Source organism: Hemicordylus capensis, chromosome 1, assembly GCF_027244095.1.
Source record: "Hemicordylus capensis ecotype Gifberg chromosome 1, rHemCap1.1.pri, whole genome shotgun sequence".
NCBI lineage: Eukaryota > Metazoa > Chordata > Lepidosauria > Squamata > Cordylidae > Hemicordylus > Hemicordylus capensis.
In genome coordinates, this window is record NC_069657.1 from 412,991,051 (window position 1) to 413,011,709 (window position 20,659).

Here is a 20,659-nt window from a genome sequence, read left to right on the forward strand (position 1 = left end):
CTTCTAACAGACGGACCCTGTTTTATTACTCTCAGTAAAAGTGCCGGGACTGGGAGATAAGCACATCTTGGAAGGAAAATCCCACTTCTGGATAAAAATGCATAGAATGGTCATAGAGGGCTGCTGGCCTGTAGGCAGCCTAAATGTTTTTTGGGGAGGGATGTGTGTGACAAAAATAGGATTGGAGGGCAGCTTATCTGGCCTATCAGTCAAGTGCAAGCAACTTTTAGTTAGTTATTTTTAAAATGTGTGTGTGTGCGTGCGTGTGTTTTAAAAGGGGAGTAGAGAAAAATTGGGGGGCAGGGGGAGGGGACCCAGCTATGTGTCTGGAGGGCTGCATGCCAGAATTGCACAGCAGAGCTTTAATTAAATTCACAAGCCCCACTCATAGGAACATAGGAAGCTGCCATAAACCAAGTCAGACCACTGGTCCATCTAGCTCAGTATTGTCTACACAGACTGGCAGCAGCTTCTCCAAGGTTGCAGGCAGGAATCTCTCTCAGCCCTATCTTGGAGATGCCAAGGGGCGGGGACTTGGAACCTTCATATGCAACCAGGGCAGCCCCTGCTTAGCTAAGGGGGCAAGTCATGCTTGCTACCACAAGACCAACTCTCCTTCTGAACTCTTCCCAATTTTATCCAAATCTCCCCCATCCTGCATAGGTTTCTCTGCCCCCCACCCCCACTCATAATTTAAGCACTGGTCCAAAGCTTGGAAAGTTCACAGAAATCAGTAGGATTTCTGCATGTCTAGGGTTGGGTTATAGGCCACAATTCTTCAAAGAACTTGTTCCATAGTATATAGTGGGAATTAGTTACAATAGAGACTACAGTGGTTTTCAGCATTTATGGCAATAACAAGAAAGCACCGCCAACAAAATTGCCAGCTCCTATTGAAGCTTTTCCTGGAGATTCTCCCCACCCCCCAATATTTTTTCACAAAATAAGTCACTGAATCTACAGGATTGTTTTCAACAGTCACTTGGAGACTGAAGCCAATTCCTGGAGACTCCAGGCCAACTCTGGAAGGCTGGAAGTCCTAACCATCAAGTGATTTAGCAATCAACGAACACCAAAGTATCACAAATAATTTAGTACTTAGGCTACTACAATGTATCTTTCTTTCTCTTTGGCATTTTCTCTGAGAAAGTTTAATTTACATTTCAGAAGCTTAAAGACATTGATAAGATTGATATTGATTATATCCTATATATTTGGAACAATGATCTTGAATATCCTATCGTTAAATCAATAGTGGGTTGCTATGAAGGCAGTGAAACATGCCTCTTGAGATCTCAAAATGCATCTAATACAACACAAACTTTTATTCCGTGTCTATTGGACACTAGGGCTGTGCACAGTCCGGCCAAACACTGGTTCGGTGGTGAGGGATTACCTTTAAGCAGGAGGGAGGGTGCTCTTACTCCCCGCCGTGTTTCCCCTGCTGGTGCTGTGACCAAAATAGCTGGTGCGGAGCAGCAGCTTACCCTCTTGCTGCCCCGGTCAGCATCACACCGGAAGCAGCCAGTGCGTGTGCGTGATGTGTGCACACGCACCAGCCACTTCTGGTCTGATGCTGACCTGGGCAGCAAGAGGGTAAGCTGCTGCTCCGCACCAGCTATTTTGGTCACAGCACCAGCAGGGGAAGCACGGCGGGGAGTAAGAGCACCCTCCCTCCTGCTTAAAGGTAAACCCCACCCCCTGCCGCCAGTTCGGCTGAATGCTGGACCTTCAGGACCGGTTTGTGCACATCCCTATTGGACACCTCAGAGAATGTTTAGCAAGGAATGGCTGTAGACCTCTAGATGTCGGAGGTGTAATCTGTACAAGGGTATGCTTATGCATATGGTTTGGTCCTGTCCCGTTATTGTGCCATTTTGGCTTGAAATCCATAAGATTGTTAACATGAGATTGCAACAATCATTGCCTGTCAAGGGCATTCATGCTTTTGGGGGGTACATCCCCAGCATATGGAAACTACCATTATATAAAGAACTGTAGATTCTTCGTTCTTGAGGGGGTTGCCAAAAGGATTATAATACAACACTGGAAGAACATATTCACTCCAGAACTGCATCTTTGGATAACTGATATGTTTTCCATGTCAGCATCTGAATTGGTTGTGTTTTTTTTTTCCCATGGCAAGGTAAAGAAGAGGAATGTTCAGCCATTTGGTCAAATTTTAATAGATTGTTTATGCTTTGAAACATAAAGATATGTCCTTAGAAGAAGGTGCGTCCCCCGCCCCCCACCCCCACTCTATTTCTCCTGCTTTCATTGTATCTTATTATGTTTAAGGGATTTTTCTTTTTCAGTTATACTCACATATACTATTGCTACCCTTGATTGTGTTTTATGCATTGCAATGAAGGAAAAAAGAAAAATATATATATAATCAGTCAGTCAAGTTTGTTTACAGTCAAAGACCAAAAAATTAGAATATACATACATGTAATGTAATAATCAGGGATATTATGTAATAATCAGGAATATTAAGAAAAATATATGTTTAGCAGGGGAAGAGCAACTGGCTCTATCCATCCCCAGCACAACATCCCTCCAGTGGCTGTTGCTGGTGTCTATCTTATCTTGTTTCTTTTTTAGATGCCCTTTGGGGACAGGGAGCTGTGTGTGTAAACCGCTTTGGGAACTTTTGTTGAAAAGTGGTATATAAATATCCGTCATATTTGTATTTGTCATTTTCTCCCTCTCAAAAGGGCCCTCCCCTTCCCAACCAACAGATTTAAGTGAGGAGTTGCTCCTCAAGCTTCCCCTCTGCTCCTCAAGCACCTCGATGCCTGTGAATCTGTAGGGCTCATGGCCAAGCAACCTGGGAGGCATGGTGTACAATTCTGCTTGCACGCATACCACAAATGAAAAGTAGAGCATAATGTGCATGCAGAGCACTTTATTTCAGATTTCCAAAACTGATGGGCCAAGCCCATACCCTTCAGCATTTTGTACATGGAAAAGGGGAAACATTTGTAACAACCAATTCTCACATCAAGGATTGCTGACTTAAGTCAGCAATCCGTGACTCACTTTGCTGAAGACTGGATTCCACCTGCTAGATGCTCTGCACCCATTTATATGCAGGTGCACTTAAGACACATGTTCAATCTGCGGAGATTGTGGTGAAGGACCTTGCCGGTGTTCTGCAAGAGTTGTTGAGAACACTGAGGAAGGTGATGATGAAGGCCTCCAGACAGGCAGAAGAGGAGCAGAAAACACGGCTGTCTTGGCCACCATGGTGTATTATGGATCTTGTCTTGTTGAAGGATTCTGCTTACAACACAGGATAGGAGCAGGAGATGTGAGAAGAGGTCATATAGGTGCACATCCCAAGGGATCTGGAAGGCATCCCCTAGGGATTCCTTCCCCACAGCCACCCTTGAGCAGAAGAGTGGAAGTAGAAGTTTTGGCCGTAAACTTTGATTTTTTCATATGCTCTATGGTGTCATCTGTTTGGGCGCTAAACTGGCTTTCCCATTAAAAGGAAGGTCTTCAATCTTATCCCTCATATCAGGTTGAAGAGATGAGAAGCAAAACCACGCATGGCGCCTCAAGGAGGTGGAACTAGCCAATGTGCAGGACTCTATTTCTATCAGATACTTGGTCGTGCTTAGAGTCTGGCATGTGATGTCAGCTGACTTTGACAGAAGCTCTTTGTATTTTGCTTGGATAGGGTCAGATGCATTTTGTAAATCGTCCTTGAACCTGTCCCAAAGTGAGTAATGAAACTTAGACATGCACGCTAAGTAGTTGGCTATTTTCAGTGATGAGAAAGAGTAGATTTTCCTTCCCATGGAATCAAGTTTCTGGCCATCCTTACCAGTCGGAGCAGAGTGTTTATAGCCAGATTTGCCACCCATAGCACAGTCCACAACAAGATAATTTGGTGTGGGGTGCTTGAAGAGTAATTTGCAGCCGTCCTCCTGCATTCTCCAATCTCTTGGAGGTTGAAGATAAACAGAAGGGAGCTTCCCATGCTGATTTTGTAGAATTTATGAGTACTGAGAGCAAGGGGAGTGCAGCTGGTTGGGACACGGAGGCGGAGGAATCATAGAACGGAATCATAGAATGGATCCTTGACTGCTTGGACCAGAGACTTTAGTTGGAGGCTGAGGATCTTAATCATCTTGGCCACCTGAATCCGATAGGATTTGGTTTCTTCCATTGGTGAGTTTGAGGGATGATTTGGAACACTGTCATTGGTGAAGGATCTCATGGGTTCTCAGTATAAGTTGTTTCATTATCTCATGCTGAGGAGGAAGTATAGTCATCATCAGATGCAACCTTTGTGGGCCTGGAATGAGGTCTTTGGAGCCTGTGGGTGGCACAGGTACCCCAGCAGGGGGAACCTCTGGCACTGGATCAGTAGGTTACGGTGCAGCTGGTAGAACAGGTAACAGAGGCACAGGAGGCTGATCTAGTGGACACTTGAAGGAAGCATATGTAGAAGGCCAAGGTACAGAAAGGCGAGGTGGTGAACAGAGAGGCGACACCCTTGCTGGAGAAGTTGATGGGGTCTTTGGAATCTCCATGGCACCTGAACTACTATCTTCAGCGATGTCGAGAGCCAGCGTGGTGTAGTGGTTAGAATGCTGGACTAGGACCGGGGAGACCTGAGTTCAAATCCCCATTCAGCCATGAAACTAGCTGGGTGAATTTGGGCTAGTCACTTCTCTCTCAGCCTAACCTATTTCACAGGGTTGTTGTGAAAGAGAAACTCAAGTATGTAGTACACTGCTCTGGGCTCCTTAGAGGAAGAGCAGGATATAAATGTAATAATAATAATAATAATAATAATAATAATAATAATAATAATGGTGTGAGAAGCCCTTAAAAGTGGACCCCGTCAGAGTAGTTACTAGAGAGGCCAGAATGGAGTCAATGTCCTGGAAGAGAGGGTATTCCCTCAACACTGATAGCATCATCGGAAAGGTGCCTCCATAGGTCAGTGTCAAAAGGAGCAGCAGGTTGAGTGGTGGAGGTCAGCACAGTCACTTATATTGATGATGGACGTCCTGTAGATGTTGATAGCATTGAAGGCAGTATAATCGATCCCAATGTCAAAGGCGCCAGCAGATGTGAAGGTGACGCTGTCGAAGCCTCTTTGGCGAAGAGGAGAATGAGCGTGAAGGAACCCCTTGGACGATCAATGGAGAAAAGGTGGCTAAAGTCTGGTCAGTGATCAAGCACAAGGTCAAGTTGAAGACAAGGAATGGCCCAACATCGTGCTGTGTGTCGAGGCTGAAGGTTGCGCCGCCGTTGGAATAGTTGTCAGCGAGCCGGACTTATCTGGTGTCGAATGTGTTCACGTTGATTATCTCAACGACCACATTTTGCAGTGTTTGGAATGAGAGAAGGGTTCCTCTTCTCAATGTTTCCACTTCTTTAAGCATTTATGGCCATCATTTGACACATCACAAGCCTTTTTAAATGCAGTCTGTGAGGCCAGGGAAGCAAATGAAATCATCTTCGACATGTTCAATCTCAACGTGGTCAGAAATGTCAGAGAACATGGCATCAGCATTGACAGTCAAAGGGCCTGTTCATAAATGGCGGACAAAAGTAGGGAAGACACAATTCCCTACTTTTTTGGGTATTCCCTGAGGCAGAACAAACACTGGTCATGCTTGTCCAAAGAGGAGAGGTCCTCACAGCAAGTAGTGCAATGTTTAAAGGGTTTTTTAAAGAGTCCGTTAGCAGACAAGTTTAGGGGATGAGGCAAAGAGTGGTAAAAAAAAAATGGTCTGAGGTCAGAGAAACAAACAAGGAATAAGGCAGAGAATGGTCTAAAAACAGTCCAAGGTCAGATAAATGTGCGAGCAAACCATATTTTTCCTTTTAGAACTGAGCAAGAGGAGCAGGTATCTAACTGGGAACTCTCCATAATGGCAGTCGGAAAGGAACTGAGCTAAGAAGCACTCCGCCACTGGGGATACTGAACGTGCTCTGCTGCCAAGGATATCAAGTGCACTCTGTGCGGGAGGAGCGGAGCTTCAGAGCATTTTGCGGGACTTGGAATCCTTCCACAGGGACTGCTGCACAGGCACAGAGCCCACATTGTGAAGGATACCAGATCACCTTTAAGATTACTAGCTTCCTTCAACCAACGTGGGGCCACTCTCTCTCTCAATGAAGCATTTAGAATCTGCTGGACCCAGATAAAAATTCCCTCCCTACTAGATTTAATAAGCTATGAAGGGCAAGGGTCAAGCACACACATACTAGCCTTTCTAGGAGACCCAAATAGCAATACACATCTTATTCAAGGATGTGTCCTTACGATCAGACAATTTATGGCCCATTAATATTCTTTAGCTTTTGCATGAAACTTTGCCAAGTATTTCATGGCACTATCTATCTATCTATCTATCTATTTCTCTAAGATGGTCTATGCGTGGATGAAGGGGAATGCATCACAGAAATCTCGCGAGAGCCACGGAACTCTTGCAAGGAACTCTCGCAGAGAGGCAGGGGGAGAAGCAAACTGGCCCATAAAGTTGTGGGGTGGCGGCGAGTGAGACAGAAGCAGGGGGAGAAGCAAGCGAGAGGTGGAGGGAGACCAGAGGGAAAGTAAAATGGCCCAGAAGGTTGCCAGGTGGGTATTGAGGTGGCGGGAGGCAGAGCCACGCCATGCCCGGCGGGGAAGGAAAGCACTCCCAGTGGGTGGGGAGGGGAAGGTGAGAGGAGGGGAAGGAAAGTGCAGCGACAAACTAGTGGCGCAGATGTTATGTGCTGGGTCTGCTAGTTTTATTTATTTTATTTATTGTTCAATTTTTATACCGCCTTTCATAAGGCATCTCAGGGCGGTTTACAAAAGTTAAAATACAATAAAACTCCATAAAAACCACATTTTAAAATCTTAAAATCAGTTCAACAGACCATAAAATTAAAACAGACAATTTTAAAAAGGTGAGAAAGCTTGGGCAAAAAGATGGGTTTTCAGGTGTTTTTTGAAAAATTGCCAGAGATGGGGAGGATCGTATCTCAGCAAGGAGCGCATTCCACAATCTCAGGGCAGCAACGTCTCTGTGTAGCCACCGAACGAGTTGTTGGTAACTGGAGATGGACCTCCTCAGATGAACTCAATGGGCGATGAGGCTCATAGTGAAGAAGACACTCTCTTAAATAGCCAGAGCCTAAGCCGTTTAGGGCTTTATAACTTATAACTAGAACTTTGTATTTTGTCCGGAAACCTATTGGCAGCCAGTGTAACTCCATCAGCAAATGAGTAATATGGTCTCTCCGAGATGACCCAGAGACCAACCTGGCTGCCGCATTCTGAACCAACTGAAGTTTCCAGACTACATACAAGGCAGCCCCACGTAGAGCACATTACAAAAGTCAAGTCTGGAGGTTACCAACAGATGTACCACTGTTTTGATGGCACTGATCTCGAGAAACGGGCGCAGCTGGCGTATCAGCTGGAGCTGACAGAAAGCACCCCTGGTCACCGCCTCAACCTGAGAAACCAGGGAGAGGTGTGAATCCAGAAGTACTCCTAGACTGCAAACCTGTTCCTTTTGGGGAAGTGTGACCCCATCTAGAACAGGTAGATCAAAATCATCTCTAGAGTTCTGACCCCGCACAGTAAGTACCTCCATCTTATCTGGATTCAGCTTCAGTTTATTCTCCCTCATCCAGCCCATTACTGTTTCCAGGCAGGCATTTAGGGAGGATATGCCAGCTCCTGAAGAAATTGACATGAAGAAGTAGATCTGGGTGTCATCAGCATACTGGTAACACCCAACTCTAAATCCCCAGATGATCTCTCCCAGCAAGATATAATATTGGGAAATGTTTTGTTTCAAGGGGCATAAATGTAACACTCCTACAAGAGAAATGCCATCTTCCGCGAAGATGTGTGAACTGTGCACTATAAATGTGGACAACTACACATTTATTGTATAAAAAACTGATTCAGCAGAAAGGTCCTAACTTTACTTATATGTTTGCAGATTATATAATTGTGTGGTCAAACTCTGTTGAAATTAGTCAACTTACATCACAAGAACCAATTAAAGTCTTCATAGAAAACTTTCATTACAACAAATGTGAAAATTCATTAACAAAATACATGCAGAATCCATTTGCATGTATTTTGTTAATGAATTTACACATTTGTAGAATCCATTTGCATAGAAATTGAACAAGTACATTTAACAGTTCAGACATCTTCCATCACCGGATTATTTTGTACACAGGATCTCCAACCTGGACTACTCCAGTTTTATCAACTCCATAACACCATCCAAAGGGAGGATCAGACTTAAAGGCATGTTGTTCAGAAGAATCACACTTGCGATAACTGTAAACAGAAATGGGAAATTATACTCCGTCAATAAGAAAATAAAACCAGGCTTCTAAAAAATCCCTTGACATAAAATGAATAAAATACAGCAGGGAGGAAAAATCATTCTGAATTTACATTCATTTTATGAATGAAAATAATTAGTATCTAATTCATCAACAGTACTAAAGTGGCTAGTCTGCATTTTTGACTGTTATAATAATCTGTAAGGTTGATTGATCGATTAAGTGCTGCCAAGTCGGTGTCAATCCTTAGCGACCACATAGATAGATTCTCTCCAGGATGAAATCTGTAAGATACAGGAACTTTATTAACCATTTTGTGTGTTGTTTCTTCCATTTCTGTTGTAGCTTTTGGACAAAATGGAAATAACACTGAACTGAAACAATAGCAGAACCATTTTTTAGAATATAACTTTTCCAGGGTTTGGTTCAAAACATATAATCCACTGGCCGCACCTACCACATGATTAAAAATAAGGGTGTACATGTTCGCCCACCACCATATGGCAAGTTGTTCCACTCCAAAGCACCCCAATCACATGATTTAAGAATATTCTGCCCCCACACGAGTGTGCAGAGCAGAACGGCATTCTGGGTAGAAATTACAAGATCTGTCAACATTCTAAATACTTCAGTCTCAACTGTCTAAAAGAGAAAACTCAAAAGATCCACATGAATCAATTAAAGCTGAATCAAGGTCCATTCAAGACATTTTTCTTGAGGGGCCACTTACTGCTTAAGCAATTCTTAGCTGCCCCTGAAGAGATACTAGGCATATTCCCACAAATTAACTGATAGGGCTGGTTCACACCTGCACATGTGCAGTTCCTGAATACTCAGTGCATGATGACTTGCAGCTATATGTGTGAACTAACTCCACTGGGAAGTGTTGTGTTTGGTGAGATGAAAGGTTCTGCTTGTGGTGACTCAGTCACACCTGCATTCCCAAATGCAATTGTAAACCAGCACAGAAAGACACAAGTATACAGAAGAGCAATCATATATTTGTTACCTTTTCAGCGTTTTTAGGGGCTCGTTTCTATCCATGACCCCAGTGTCTGGATCGACTGTTGTGATAAGGCATCTGCAGTTGCAGAAAACATTAAAATCAACAAATCTTATTAATCTCTCAAGAACAGTTCTAATCTTGTCTAATAAGGAGCTCTTCTAATTTGCCAAAAGCCAGTGGCAGTGGAGGCTGGGGTAGGGGTAGTGGAGCTGAGGACATGTACACATTTAACTCCCAATAAATTATACTACTACAACAAATATTTCTATATTGCTCCCGCTGCTGCCCAGCATTCTGCATGGCTAAGAAGCCATGTGCCCCATCCCTGCCAATCAGCTGAATGCTGCGGGGCATACAACCCATTGGCCACACAAGATGTCGGACAGCAGGCACTTTTACCTTCTGCTCAGCCTTTCACTCTTCCCCCCCGCCCCGCCAGCCTCCACCAGCCAGCACTGCTGAAAGCATTTGTGGGTGGGGGGAATCCAAAACATCTGGTGGTATAAGACCACAGCTTGGCTCTCTTACCTGGGACAAGACATTCTTCCTTTCAGCTCCACAGTACCAATTAATATGTCAGTCCAATGATCCTACAGAAAAACAGGATTTCCTCACATTAAACATTTATGTTTTTGTATTCAACTATTTAAATACATAAATAGTTATTTATGCTGGTACAAAAGTAGGCCGCTAAGTCCACAGTCTCCATATAAAAGTTAAAAAAAAGAAGAAGTAAAAACAAAATAGAGTCTTGTACCACTTTAAAGTTGTGCCGTCGAGTCGCTGTCGACTCCTGGCAACCACAGAGCCCTGTGGTTGTCTTGGTAGAACACAGGAGGGGTTAATCATTGCCATCTCCCACGCAGTATGAGATGATGCCTTTCAGCATCTTCCTATATCGCTGCTGCCCGGTATAGGTGTTTCTTCCCATAGTCTTGGAAACATATCAGCAAGGATTCCAACCGGCAACCTCTTGCTCCCTAGGCAGGTTATTTCCCCGCTGCACCATTAGGTAGCTAGCCATGTACAACTTTAAAGACCAACAAATTTATTTCTGAATAAGCTTTTGCAGAGTACAGTCCACTTTATCAGATGCATGAAGTGTCATCCTCAGTTGGTAGGTACATTTCTATATAGGAGGGAGGGAGAGAAGTCAAAGCTTACTAACAGCAGAGGGACATACTTTGTGCATCTGATGAATTGCACTGTGGTCCACGAAAGCTGAGGCGGAAATAAATTTATTTATTTACTTACTTATTTAAAATATTTCTATACCACTCAAAACTTGCATCTCTGGGCAGTTTACAATTAAAATCATTTAAAACATTAAATCAATTAAATAAAATCATTAAAAATATTTAAAACCCAATATTAAAAATATTAAAGCTATAAATCTAATTAAAAGCCTGGGTGAATAAATGTGTCTTCAGTGCCTTTTAAAAAGTTGCCAGAGATGGAGAGGCTCTTATTTCAACCAGGAAAACATTCCAAAGTCCAGGGGCAACAACAGAGAAGGCCTGTTCCCAAGTAGACACCAGACGAGTTGGTGGCAACCTTAGACAAACCTGTCCAGATGATCTTAACAGGCGGTGGGTGTTAGAAGAAGAAGAAGTTCTCTTAAATACCCAGGGCCTAAATTGTTTAGGGCTTTATAGGTAATAACCAGCACCTTGTATTTTGCCCAGAAATGTATTGGCAGCCAGTGTAGTTCCTTCAGCACATAAATGTGTTTATTTCTAAGGTGCTAAAAGAATCTTTGTTGTTTTTGCTGCAAGAGACTCACCAAGCTACCCCTTCAGAAGTTTTTAAAAGTAATGCACCTAATTAGATCATCTTAGAAAAGCTGCTAATATTTATTAACAAACATGGTACTTGAAGATGCACACCTCCTTGTAACTTAATTTTTATTATCTTCCTTTAACAAACTAACAGTTAATTATAAAAAAACAAAGGTCCTGGTTTTTTCAAAATCCAGGAAATTATACAAATGGGTAATAAATCAGAATCGCATTGAGCAGGTTTACAGCTATAAATATCTAGGTATAATATTTCAATATAATCTTAACTGGAACGCCCATAGGCTGTCTTCAGTTCATATAGCCCATAATATTCTCAGTGCCTTTTTGCGTTTTTATTATTCTAAAGGGGGTCAGTTTGTTCCCATGGCTCTTCAGGTATTCCGTGCTAAGATTGTAGCCCAATTACTTTTTGGAGTCCCGCTATGGATCCAGGGAGTGTCAGCTGAACTGGAGAGAGTACAGTCTATTTTTTAAAGAGCAATCCGCGCAGTGCCTAGGTGCATGTCATACTCTGTTCTGTGCTTGGAATCTGGGTCTTTCTCCATAGCTTGTAAAGCCTGGGAGCTTACCTTTGCCAGATGGTGTAAACTCTGCTCAGAGATTCAGGAATTCTCTTTTTTCCCAATACTTATGGGTGGATTCTTATCCCAACCCTTGGCTAACATATGTAAATAACTAAATAATGCAACTGGGCCTTTCTCCTTTTGAACTTCTCACTCGGGAATGCAATAAGGTGAAGGAAATACTATTTCTCCGGTTGCATGACACTGAACATCAAGAACTAATGTCCTTGGCCCACAGGACTTGTTCCCCTCTCAGCATTTTGGGATTTTGCCACCTAGGGGAGATAGAGGTGCCAATTACTTAACAACATTGCACTTTTCTAAATTTTGGGTCTCATTTGCTTGGGCTCGGTTAAACGTGTTGCCCTCTTCTCTTTTGGAACGGAGGTTTGCTAAAGACCAGTCTGCTATGGTTTTTTGCCCTTGTGGTGCTGGCCTCCTGGAAACTGTCACTCATGTTCTGCTATATTGTTCTTTGTATCGGGATGCTAGAGAAGAACTTATTTCCCCTTTGTTACTCAAACAAAGTAACAAAGGAGGTGCGAGCGTTTTTATACATATTACTGTCTCGCGGATGTAAACTCTGAGATTACAAAAATTGTAGCAAATTTTTTTTATATTGCCATTAGGTTAAGGTCTCAATTAAGTGCTTAACTGTGGGAGCTGTTTATGCTTTTTAAACTAATTTTTTTATGAATAACTGTATTTTGTTTTATTGTGTTTTAGTATTGTTGTATTGGATATGTTTGTTATTTCTATTTCTGCTGGCCAATGGCTGTAATAAAATTGATGATGATGATGATCTTCCTTCCTTGGGCAGGAGAGAAATGTTTAGTAGAGAAATTAGGATTCTGAAGAAGAACGGATCTCCTATTGGGACTGATATACAAGCTGCTGTTGAAATATGATATGGAAACAGAACAGATCAAGGACTGCATGATCGAGTGGATGCAAAATCTAAACAGAACAATCGATTTTAAAAAATGGGAATACCAATGGAAGACAAACATTAAATTTACTGCAAATAGCAATTTAAGAGAAAATTGGTATAAAATGTATTTTCGCTGGTACATCACTCCTGTGACCATTAGCAAGATGGACAGTAATTACCCAAAAGACTGTTGGAAATGCAAAGATCACTCAGGGACATTTTATCATACGTGGTGGACTTGCACTAAGGCACAACAGTTTTAGGGAGAAAATCATTCTAAGATGCAGCAGATTTTAAACATAAATTTTCCTTATTCACCTGAGCTTTTTTGTTGTTGAATGTGACCAAACCTAGTATACCTACTAAATATACAGAGTTATCCTTATACATGACTACCACTGCTAGGATTCTGTATGCTGCCAATTGGAGGTCACAGATAATCCCGTCCTTGGATGATTGGCTATTAAAATTATGGGAATATGCTTTGATGTCTAAGGTTACGGCATATTTGTGGAATAACTCAGAAGAAACATTCGCATTAACTTGGGAACCCTTTATAAATGTTAATACAACACAAGGTTTCCATCTGCATCCAAGACTTGGTTTTTACTAGTATTGATGACTGTTTTATGTATTATATATACATATCCTATATTTCTTTGTAACTTTGGATAACGGGGTAAAAGTGGGTAAAGGATGGAAGAAGATTTCCGAATCTCTACATGTAATATTCCTTTTATAATTACTGTAAGATGGAAGTTCAAGAGAGGAAAATGTAATTTGTTTGTTTCTTTCATGTTATTTTTTAAATAAAAGAATTTTTTTAAAGGATTTTGAAGAAGAAATGCAACATTCAGAACAGACATTAAAAGAATTCAATACTACTTACTTCATCATAAGGACCACAACCTGTAACAAAAATATTCGGCCGGAAGTTAGCTATTGCAATTTTCTTCTCTAGTCGGGTATTTAGATCTTCCAAGGAAGCTTCTGAGATTAGCAGAATTGGACTGGCTTCAGCATAGATAACCTAGACAAATAAATGCAAAAAGGTTTGGCACTGACAGTAGCCATGCTGGTCTTCAGGTATACCTACAAAATAGGTAAGGTGATATTTCTCATTGAGCTGGCTTCATTTCGTGTAAGAAATGTAATGTATGAGTTATACAGAAAAGCAGCTCTGTGCAGTTTTAAAACCTGCACTCTTTTATTGCAGAAATTCATGCAACCAAGGAATTACCTTACCTATTTTGTATTGCTGAAGAACATTAAAAGCCCATGGCACTGTAATAATATCCTGCCTCAGCTAGAAGTAAAAATAAATCATGTCCTCCCCTCTCTGGCTTCTCAAAGGCATCTTGTGGGTCAGTGTGAAACAGGATGGACTAGATAGGCCTTGGGCCTGAACAGGGCTGTTCTTATGTTCTAAATCAGTGCAAAGATAATTAATTAACCCCACAATTAAAGTAACTAACGGCACATTTCAGTCAAACTCTCACATGCATTGCAATGGGAGAGATTTAGGCACACGCTTAAATTAGAAGAGATAATCGTGCTTAAATGGGACCAAATAAATAAATGCTTAGGTTGGCTGGATCATGCTGTCCATTTTCCAATATTTCCCTTACTGGAAATATTCATACCATGAACTGGATTTTCCGAATAAGTTTCAAATGTACACTGAAATCCCACTGAGCCCCTCCTTCCCAAAATTATCTCTTTTAATTCTGCCAGTCAGAACAGGTTCTCCAAATCTTTAGAGCCAGTTAGATTCTCCAACACCCTGCTTATTTTTATGTGGAACTGAGAAGTCTCTACACTTTCAAGTATATTTTGTAAAAATGCCACATGTTTCAGACAGATTGGCATACAAATCTATAACACTGATATCCTATTGGCACCTATGAGCTATATCCTGTTACCACACAGTGGAGTACTCTCAAAGCTATATTTTTGAACTCATATTCTAAAAACTGATGAAGAGAAGCAGGCACCAAATTATCTATCTATCAATCATATTTATATACCGCCTCATATATGTATCTCTAGGCGGTGCAGATAATCCAAGTTACAATATAGAAATAAAACAAACAAAACAGTTTCCCAGAATAAAAACAATTCAGAGTAAAACAATTAAAACAATTTCACAGAATAAAACAATTAAGCAGTTTAACATTAGTTTTAATGAAAAGCCTGAGAAAACAGGCATATCTTAAGGGTCTTCTTAAAAGCAATCAGAAATAGAGAAGCTCTTATTTTGACAGGAATTACATTCCAAAGCCCTGGGGCAGCCACACAAGCCAGACCAGCCGCATAACCGGACCTCCTCAGATGATCTTAGGAACTTATCAAGCTGCCTTCTACTGAGTCAGATCATTGGTCCATCTAGCTCAGCACTGTCTACACAAACTGGCAGCAGCTACTCCAAGGCTGCAGGCAGGAGTCCCTCAGCCCTATCTGGAGATGCCAGGGAGGGAACTTGGAACCTTCTTCATGCAAGCATGCAGGTATTCTTCCCAGAGTGGCTCCATCCCCTAAGGGGAATATCTTACAGTGCTCATACATGTAGTCTCACACGTGTGGGAATATCTCTACAGTGCTCACACATGTAGTATCCTGTTCAAATGTAAAGCAGGGCAGACCCAGCTTAGCAAAGGGGACAATTAATGCCTGCTACCACAAGACCAGCTCTCCTCTTAATCTTAATCGGTGGCAGGGCTCATGATAAAGAACGTTGTCTCTTAAGTACCCTGGACCTAAGCCATGCTAAATAGTTAAAGATGTGCAGCTTCAGCCCTGTGCAGATGGCTCAAAATGTGGAACCTATGAATATATTGTAAGTAATATGGAATCATACCTGCTGCCCCTACTCCTGACTTCTGTGCATTGATAAGTTCTTCTGCACAGAGCCTAAACACATATAAGATGTAAACGCACAAGCTCTACATGGGTGACCTGAAGTTTTCATGGTGTTTTGCAACATCAGAAAAGGGTCAGATGGACCAAAATATGAGACACATCCAGCAAAAGTCCCTGGACCTTTGCTGGGGGTGGGTTTCATACTTGCAATGACTTTTTCTGGCCACCTCCCAACATGCATTTTAAAAACATGAGTAGAACATAAACAGGACCGCTGGAGTGAAAAAGGAAAGCAGGCGAGCATCAGCGTTCATGCAAAGAACCACCAAAGGGAGGGGCCAGGGAGTGAAATAAAACCATACAACATGCAATATTTATTTAATAAAACAATGAGTCTTTATGTGAAAAGTCTGTACTCTCCCCAGCTGGACATCATATGATTTTCATCTACTAGTGTCTCATTTACCTCCCATCACAAGCCAAAGCTGTTATACAATGGAATATATAACATGAACCTCAACACATTCACCTGGACATAAATCCCACTGATTTCAAGCAAATTGCAGCCTGAAACCAGTGCCATACCAGCATTCTTTGATACTTGGTGTAACTGCCCGCTCAATTCTCTAGCAAGTATAAAACGTATTTTTGAAGGAAACTGTTTTCTAACCTCATCTGTAGGTTGAAAAGATGGCAGGAAATCTCTTGGCTTCCTTGTCACCATGTTTGGTTCATAGTGGACCAATCGGTAAGGTTTCGAGTTGAGGAAGCTGGTGATCCATTGAGCGGCCTCGTCTCCACAGTCCCTCCCTTGAGCATGGATTCCAAATCGCCTAGAAGATCATAAGAGGCATTTCTTCAATTGCTTGAAAGCCATGCCTTCAGAATCCTTCACATTTCAAAATACAAGTATCCCACTTTACCTCCAACCCATTGCCTTCTGTGTTCTGCTTGTGTGCTGAGGGCAACTGGGCTCATTATACCACAGACAGAAAGGAAGGGAGAACCCATATGTAATTATTATAGGCAGGTTCACACAACCATCATGAGTGCGTAAGTGAGGAAAATGTCAGGGATATATGAGAGTTTATGCTCCTGGCCGGCGTGACATCTGAACCTGCCCAAGTGCAGTTCCCCCAGTCTCCACCCAACATTCTCCCAACATCCTCCATCTAACTTCCAAATCCTGGGTACTGAAGTCCGCAGAATGTTGGGCAGAGAATCTTGAGAACCAGACTTGGGCCGGTTCAGACTCCCATCGGGAGCATGCACTCTCAGTTTCCAACATATCCCCCAGATTTTCCCAAGACTGGTGGTTGTGTGAACCCACCCTTAGAATTACAGAGAATATTTTTGTGTGAGTTCCTCTCTCTCTCTCTCTCTCTCTCTCTCTCTCTCTCTCTCTCTCTCTCTCTCTCACACACACACACGTACATCACATGAAATCCAATACTTGTCTAAATAGGGGAAGAAAAACATAGGAGACAGAAAATCTCCAGTTGCCAGGGATTAAGAAGAAAACCCGTTTTGATACCTGCAGTTCCAGACTGAGTTTGTTCTTGGGAGCTCAACAGGTATCCTCAATGCCTTCATTTCTGGAGCATTCAGGGTTAAATAGCCATGTTCACAGGTAACAGAAACTAGTACCAACCGAGGCTCCTCCTTAGCAGACAGCATATATCCACCTTCCTTTATCACAGTCCAACACCTGAATAAAAAATAATCCTAATTGAATAAAAAATTATTATTATGAAAGACAGCTACAGATATCCACAACACTCAGTCATAAAACACACTACATCCTTTGAAATCAGCAGGACTTAGTTCCATATAATTTATTTTTATTTATTTATTGTTAAATTTATATACCGCCTTTCATTAAAACAATCCCAAGGCGGTTTAAAGCAAAATTTAAAAACAAGATGGTAAAAAAGACACAATTAAAATATTAAGTGAAAAATATTAAACAAATCTGATTAAAAATTTAAAACAAAAGCATAAAAGCAATATAGAGTACAAAGAGCAGCAGCAGAGAATCAAATAAATAAATAATAATACCACATTAGCTTTTCAGCAGCACCGCAATTCAGGAAAAAAGGACTTCATGCATCCAAAGAATTTTGAAATTCTCTCTGAAAATATCTTGTGCAAAGATTATATTTCCCTCTATATGCTAGATTCTGTTTCCACTTTTTTATCTTTATCTTTTTATTTCTATATCTTTATCTTTTATATTCACACAAATATAATGCAGTGCAGTTAGAGCCTCAGTGTTATAGCTCTTTGTCACTAGTACTTCCATAACCATAAATCAAGTAATCACAAAATTGTAGGTGGCCGTATTGATCCATTATTAGAAGAAAGATCTACAATCCTAACATCCTAATGCTTCCACTCCCATCTTCCCATCTTGTCCTTCTGCTTACCATCCAGGCTGATGAAGGGTTCTGTCAAACTCAAAGGCTTACTGTTTGATGCTTTGCTACATTTTGCTGGGTCCCAATAAAAGCATTACCTCCTTTGGATTGTGGATTTATCTTTTGTCCAACACAGTTTGTCCTATGATTCTGTGATTTGAAAAATACAGCAGCTGGCCACCCAAGAGTTCACTTTGAACTGAGAAGGATGATCTTTTAATCACCAGACTCTGGGACCCATCTTTTGAGAGGTAAAGCCTTTCAGCACTAGGTAAGACACCTAGTTTCAGCTTCAATTGATTCTAGATGCAACATTTTCAATTGAGGTGCAACACCTAAATTTAATGCCAGCTTTGACAATATTGTTGCTCTGCATTTTCCTGATCTGCTCCTTGGAGGGAACCTCTGAGTTTCAGAACTGTGGGTGGCTGTCTTAGCCCATTAGAAGAAAAACCCATAACCCAAAGTAAGTAATGCTTTTATTAGATAAAGCATCGAACAGCAAACTTTCAAGTCCTATAGAACTTTTCACCAGGCTATGGTAAGCAAAAGGATTTGGTGAGGGTGGGGGGACACATGTTGAGGGTACCCCAACAATCTGCAGTTCGTAAAATTTAAAAATGGAGTTTAGAGGGTTTTCGACTTGAATCAGTCTCTGAAAGGTGTACACTCAGTGCTTCTTGGATAAAGGAATCAAAAAAATGGCTGTATGTTGGAAATGTTGGAAATATAAAAACATGGAAGTGTACTCAGTCCAGTTTGCAGTACTTACTTGCAACATGAAAAATTAGTTAAAATCTAATTTTCAACTAATTCACCTTACATGGCTAATCAATCAGATTCTTCAAAAATAAATAAATAAGAAGCATATGGATAAGAAAATGAACCCCTTCAAAAAAGAGCAGAAGAGTAATGGGACTCCCCAGTTGCAGGGGAGTAATGGCAGGAGAGAGGGCACGCCCTCAACTCCTGCCTGTGGCTTCCAGCAGCATCTGGTGGGCCACTGTGAGAAACAGGATGCTGGACTAGATGGGCCTTGGGCCTGATCCAGCAGGGCTGTTCTTATGTTCTTCTTATGTTCTTAAGAGACAGGCAGAGGAAGTAGCTTCCCTGCTAAAAGGGAGTGGGGGCAGTTTCTATTTGGCGAATGCAGCCTGGAAGTGTCCCCAAACAGAGAAGTCCCTTAGAAACAATGTTCAGGATAGTTATAGCAGTAACTGTGCAAACAGAGGCTAAAGTAGCAACAGCAGCAGGGAGAAGGAAGTGAATAACCTCCACTACAAACATTGTCCTGGAAGCTCCTGGAAAATCCTTATTACTATCATTTGTTCCCCTGCTGCCTGCTTCCACATGTATTCCAAATGCTCCCTTTGGGCACTTCTCCTCTGCCACATGGGCCAACACAATCCCCACTTCTCTCCTTCTGCTCTCTCTTCCTTTTCCGAAATCATGCCCCAGGCTGCTGCATCTCTCATTCCATCTTCCTGGAGTAACTTCCCCACTCCTTAATCTTGGAAGCTTATTTGTGCTCCTCTCGCTACATGCTGCTTGCCTGGTGCAGTCCGGGTTTTTTGTTCATTCCTCCTAGTTCAGGGCTTGACAAATCCAAGGTGCCAGTGAACAATGCAACTAGAAATTTAACTATAGTGCCTAGTAGAGAACTACCAAAGAACTACACTGGCTACCAAGAAGTGTTTGGGCAAAATACAATGTGCCAGTTCAGGGGTGTAGCAAGGTTGGAGTGGGCTCAGAGACAAGATTTTAAAATGCCCCCCCCCCATTGGTACTAGAGAAAGACATGCTGTTCTGGTAGCTCCAGGTCTTAACACTCACATCAATTTTGGAGGATGAATACAACTGAAGGAAGCCCGGGGGAGCCAGTCATGTGACTTGCCTCTGGGGGGGCCCAAGGCAGTGGGCCCCTAGACAACTGCCTCCCCTTGCCCTATTATAGTTACGCCCCTGTGCCGGTTAATAACCTATAAAGCCCTAAACAGCTTAGGCCCTGGGTATTTAGGAGAACGTCGTCTTCACCTTGAGCTCCATCACCCATTGAGGTCATCCAAAAAGGTTAGCCTGCAGTTGCCACAAGCTTGTCTAGTGGCTACACAGGGACGGGCCTTCTCTGTTGCTGCCCGAAGACTCTGGAATGCGCTCCCTGCTGGAATTAGAGCCTCCCCAACTCTGACAACTTCTAAAAAGTCTCTAAAGACACATGTATTCACCCAAGCTTTTTCATGAGAATTGTGGTTTTAAATTGTTTTAAGGTTTTAATTTCTGTTTTAATATGTTTTATGTTGCTGTAAATCACCCAGAGTTGGAAGTTTGGGACAGTGTACAAGATAGTTAGTTAGTTAGTTAGTTAGATAGATAGATAGATAGATAGATAGATAGATAGATAGATATTTGTTAAATTTATTTATTTATTTATTAAATTTATATACCGCCTTTCATTAAAACGATTGTTTTAAGGCGATAGATAGATAGATAGATGATAGAGATTTGTTAAATTTATTTATTTATTTATTAAATTTATATACCGTCTTTCATTAAAATGATTGTTTTAAGGCGATAGATAGATAGATAGATAGAAAGAAAGAAAGATAGATAGACAGACTATTGTCTGGCTCTTAAACTGGGGGGTTGGCTTCTAGATCTGAAGAACAATGGTCAAGGCCTGGATTATTTGCCTTTTCTTGTCCCTTTTACCTGTTCCCTTTGCTCCTTAATATATACACAATGACATCTGTTGCTTGTGG

The 20,659-nt window shown here is 41.7% G+C and overlaps 1 protein-coding gene across 2 annotated transcripts in view; it reads right to left on the bottom strand.

Moving 5' to 3' along the window:
• Positions 1-6,737: 6,737 nt before the first annotated feature.
• The window catches only part of LOC128350386 (mitochondrial amidoxime reducing component 2-like), a 41,041-nt gene continuing 27,119 nt past the window's right edge, over positions 6,738-20,659 (bottom strand). Inside the window, exons 7-12 of one of the 2 annotated variants that reach the window (XM_053308638.1) lie at positions 17,018-17,208; positions 16,154-16,316; positions 13,514-13,654; positions 9,860-9,921; positions 9,335-9,406; positions 6,738-8,609 (exon numbers count right to left, since the gene is read on the bottom strand). In XM_053308638.1, coding sequence (XP_053164613.1) covers positions 8,468-8,609; positions 9,335-9,406; positions 9,860-9,921; positions 13,514-13,654; positions 16,154-16,316; positions 17,018-17,208 — 771 coding nt within the window. In that variant the 3' untranslated portion in view covers positions 6,738-8,467. The remainder of the gene's footprint in view (positions 8,610-9,334; positions 9,407-9,859; positions 9,922-13,513; positions 13,655-16,153; positions 16,317-17,017; positions 17,209-20,659) is intronic. The other variant, XM_053308646.1, reaches the window with a different exon arrangement.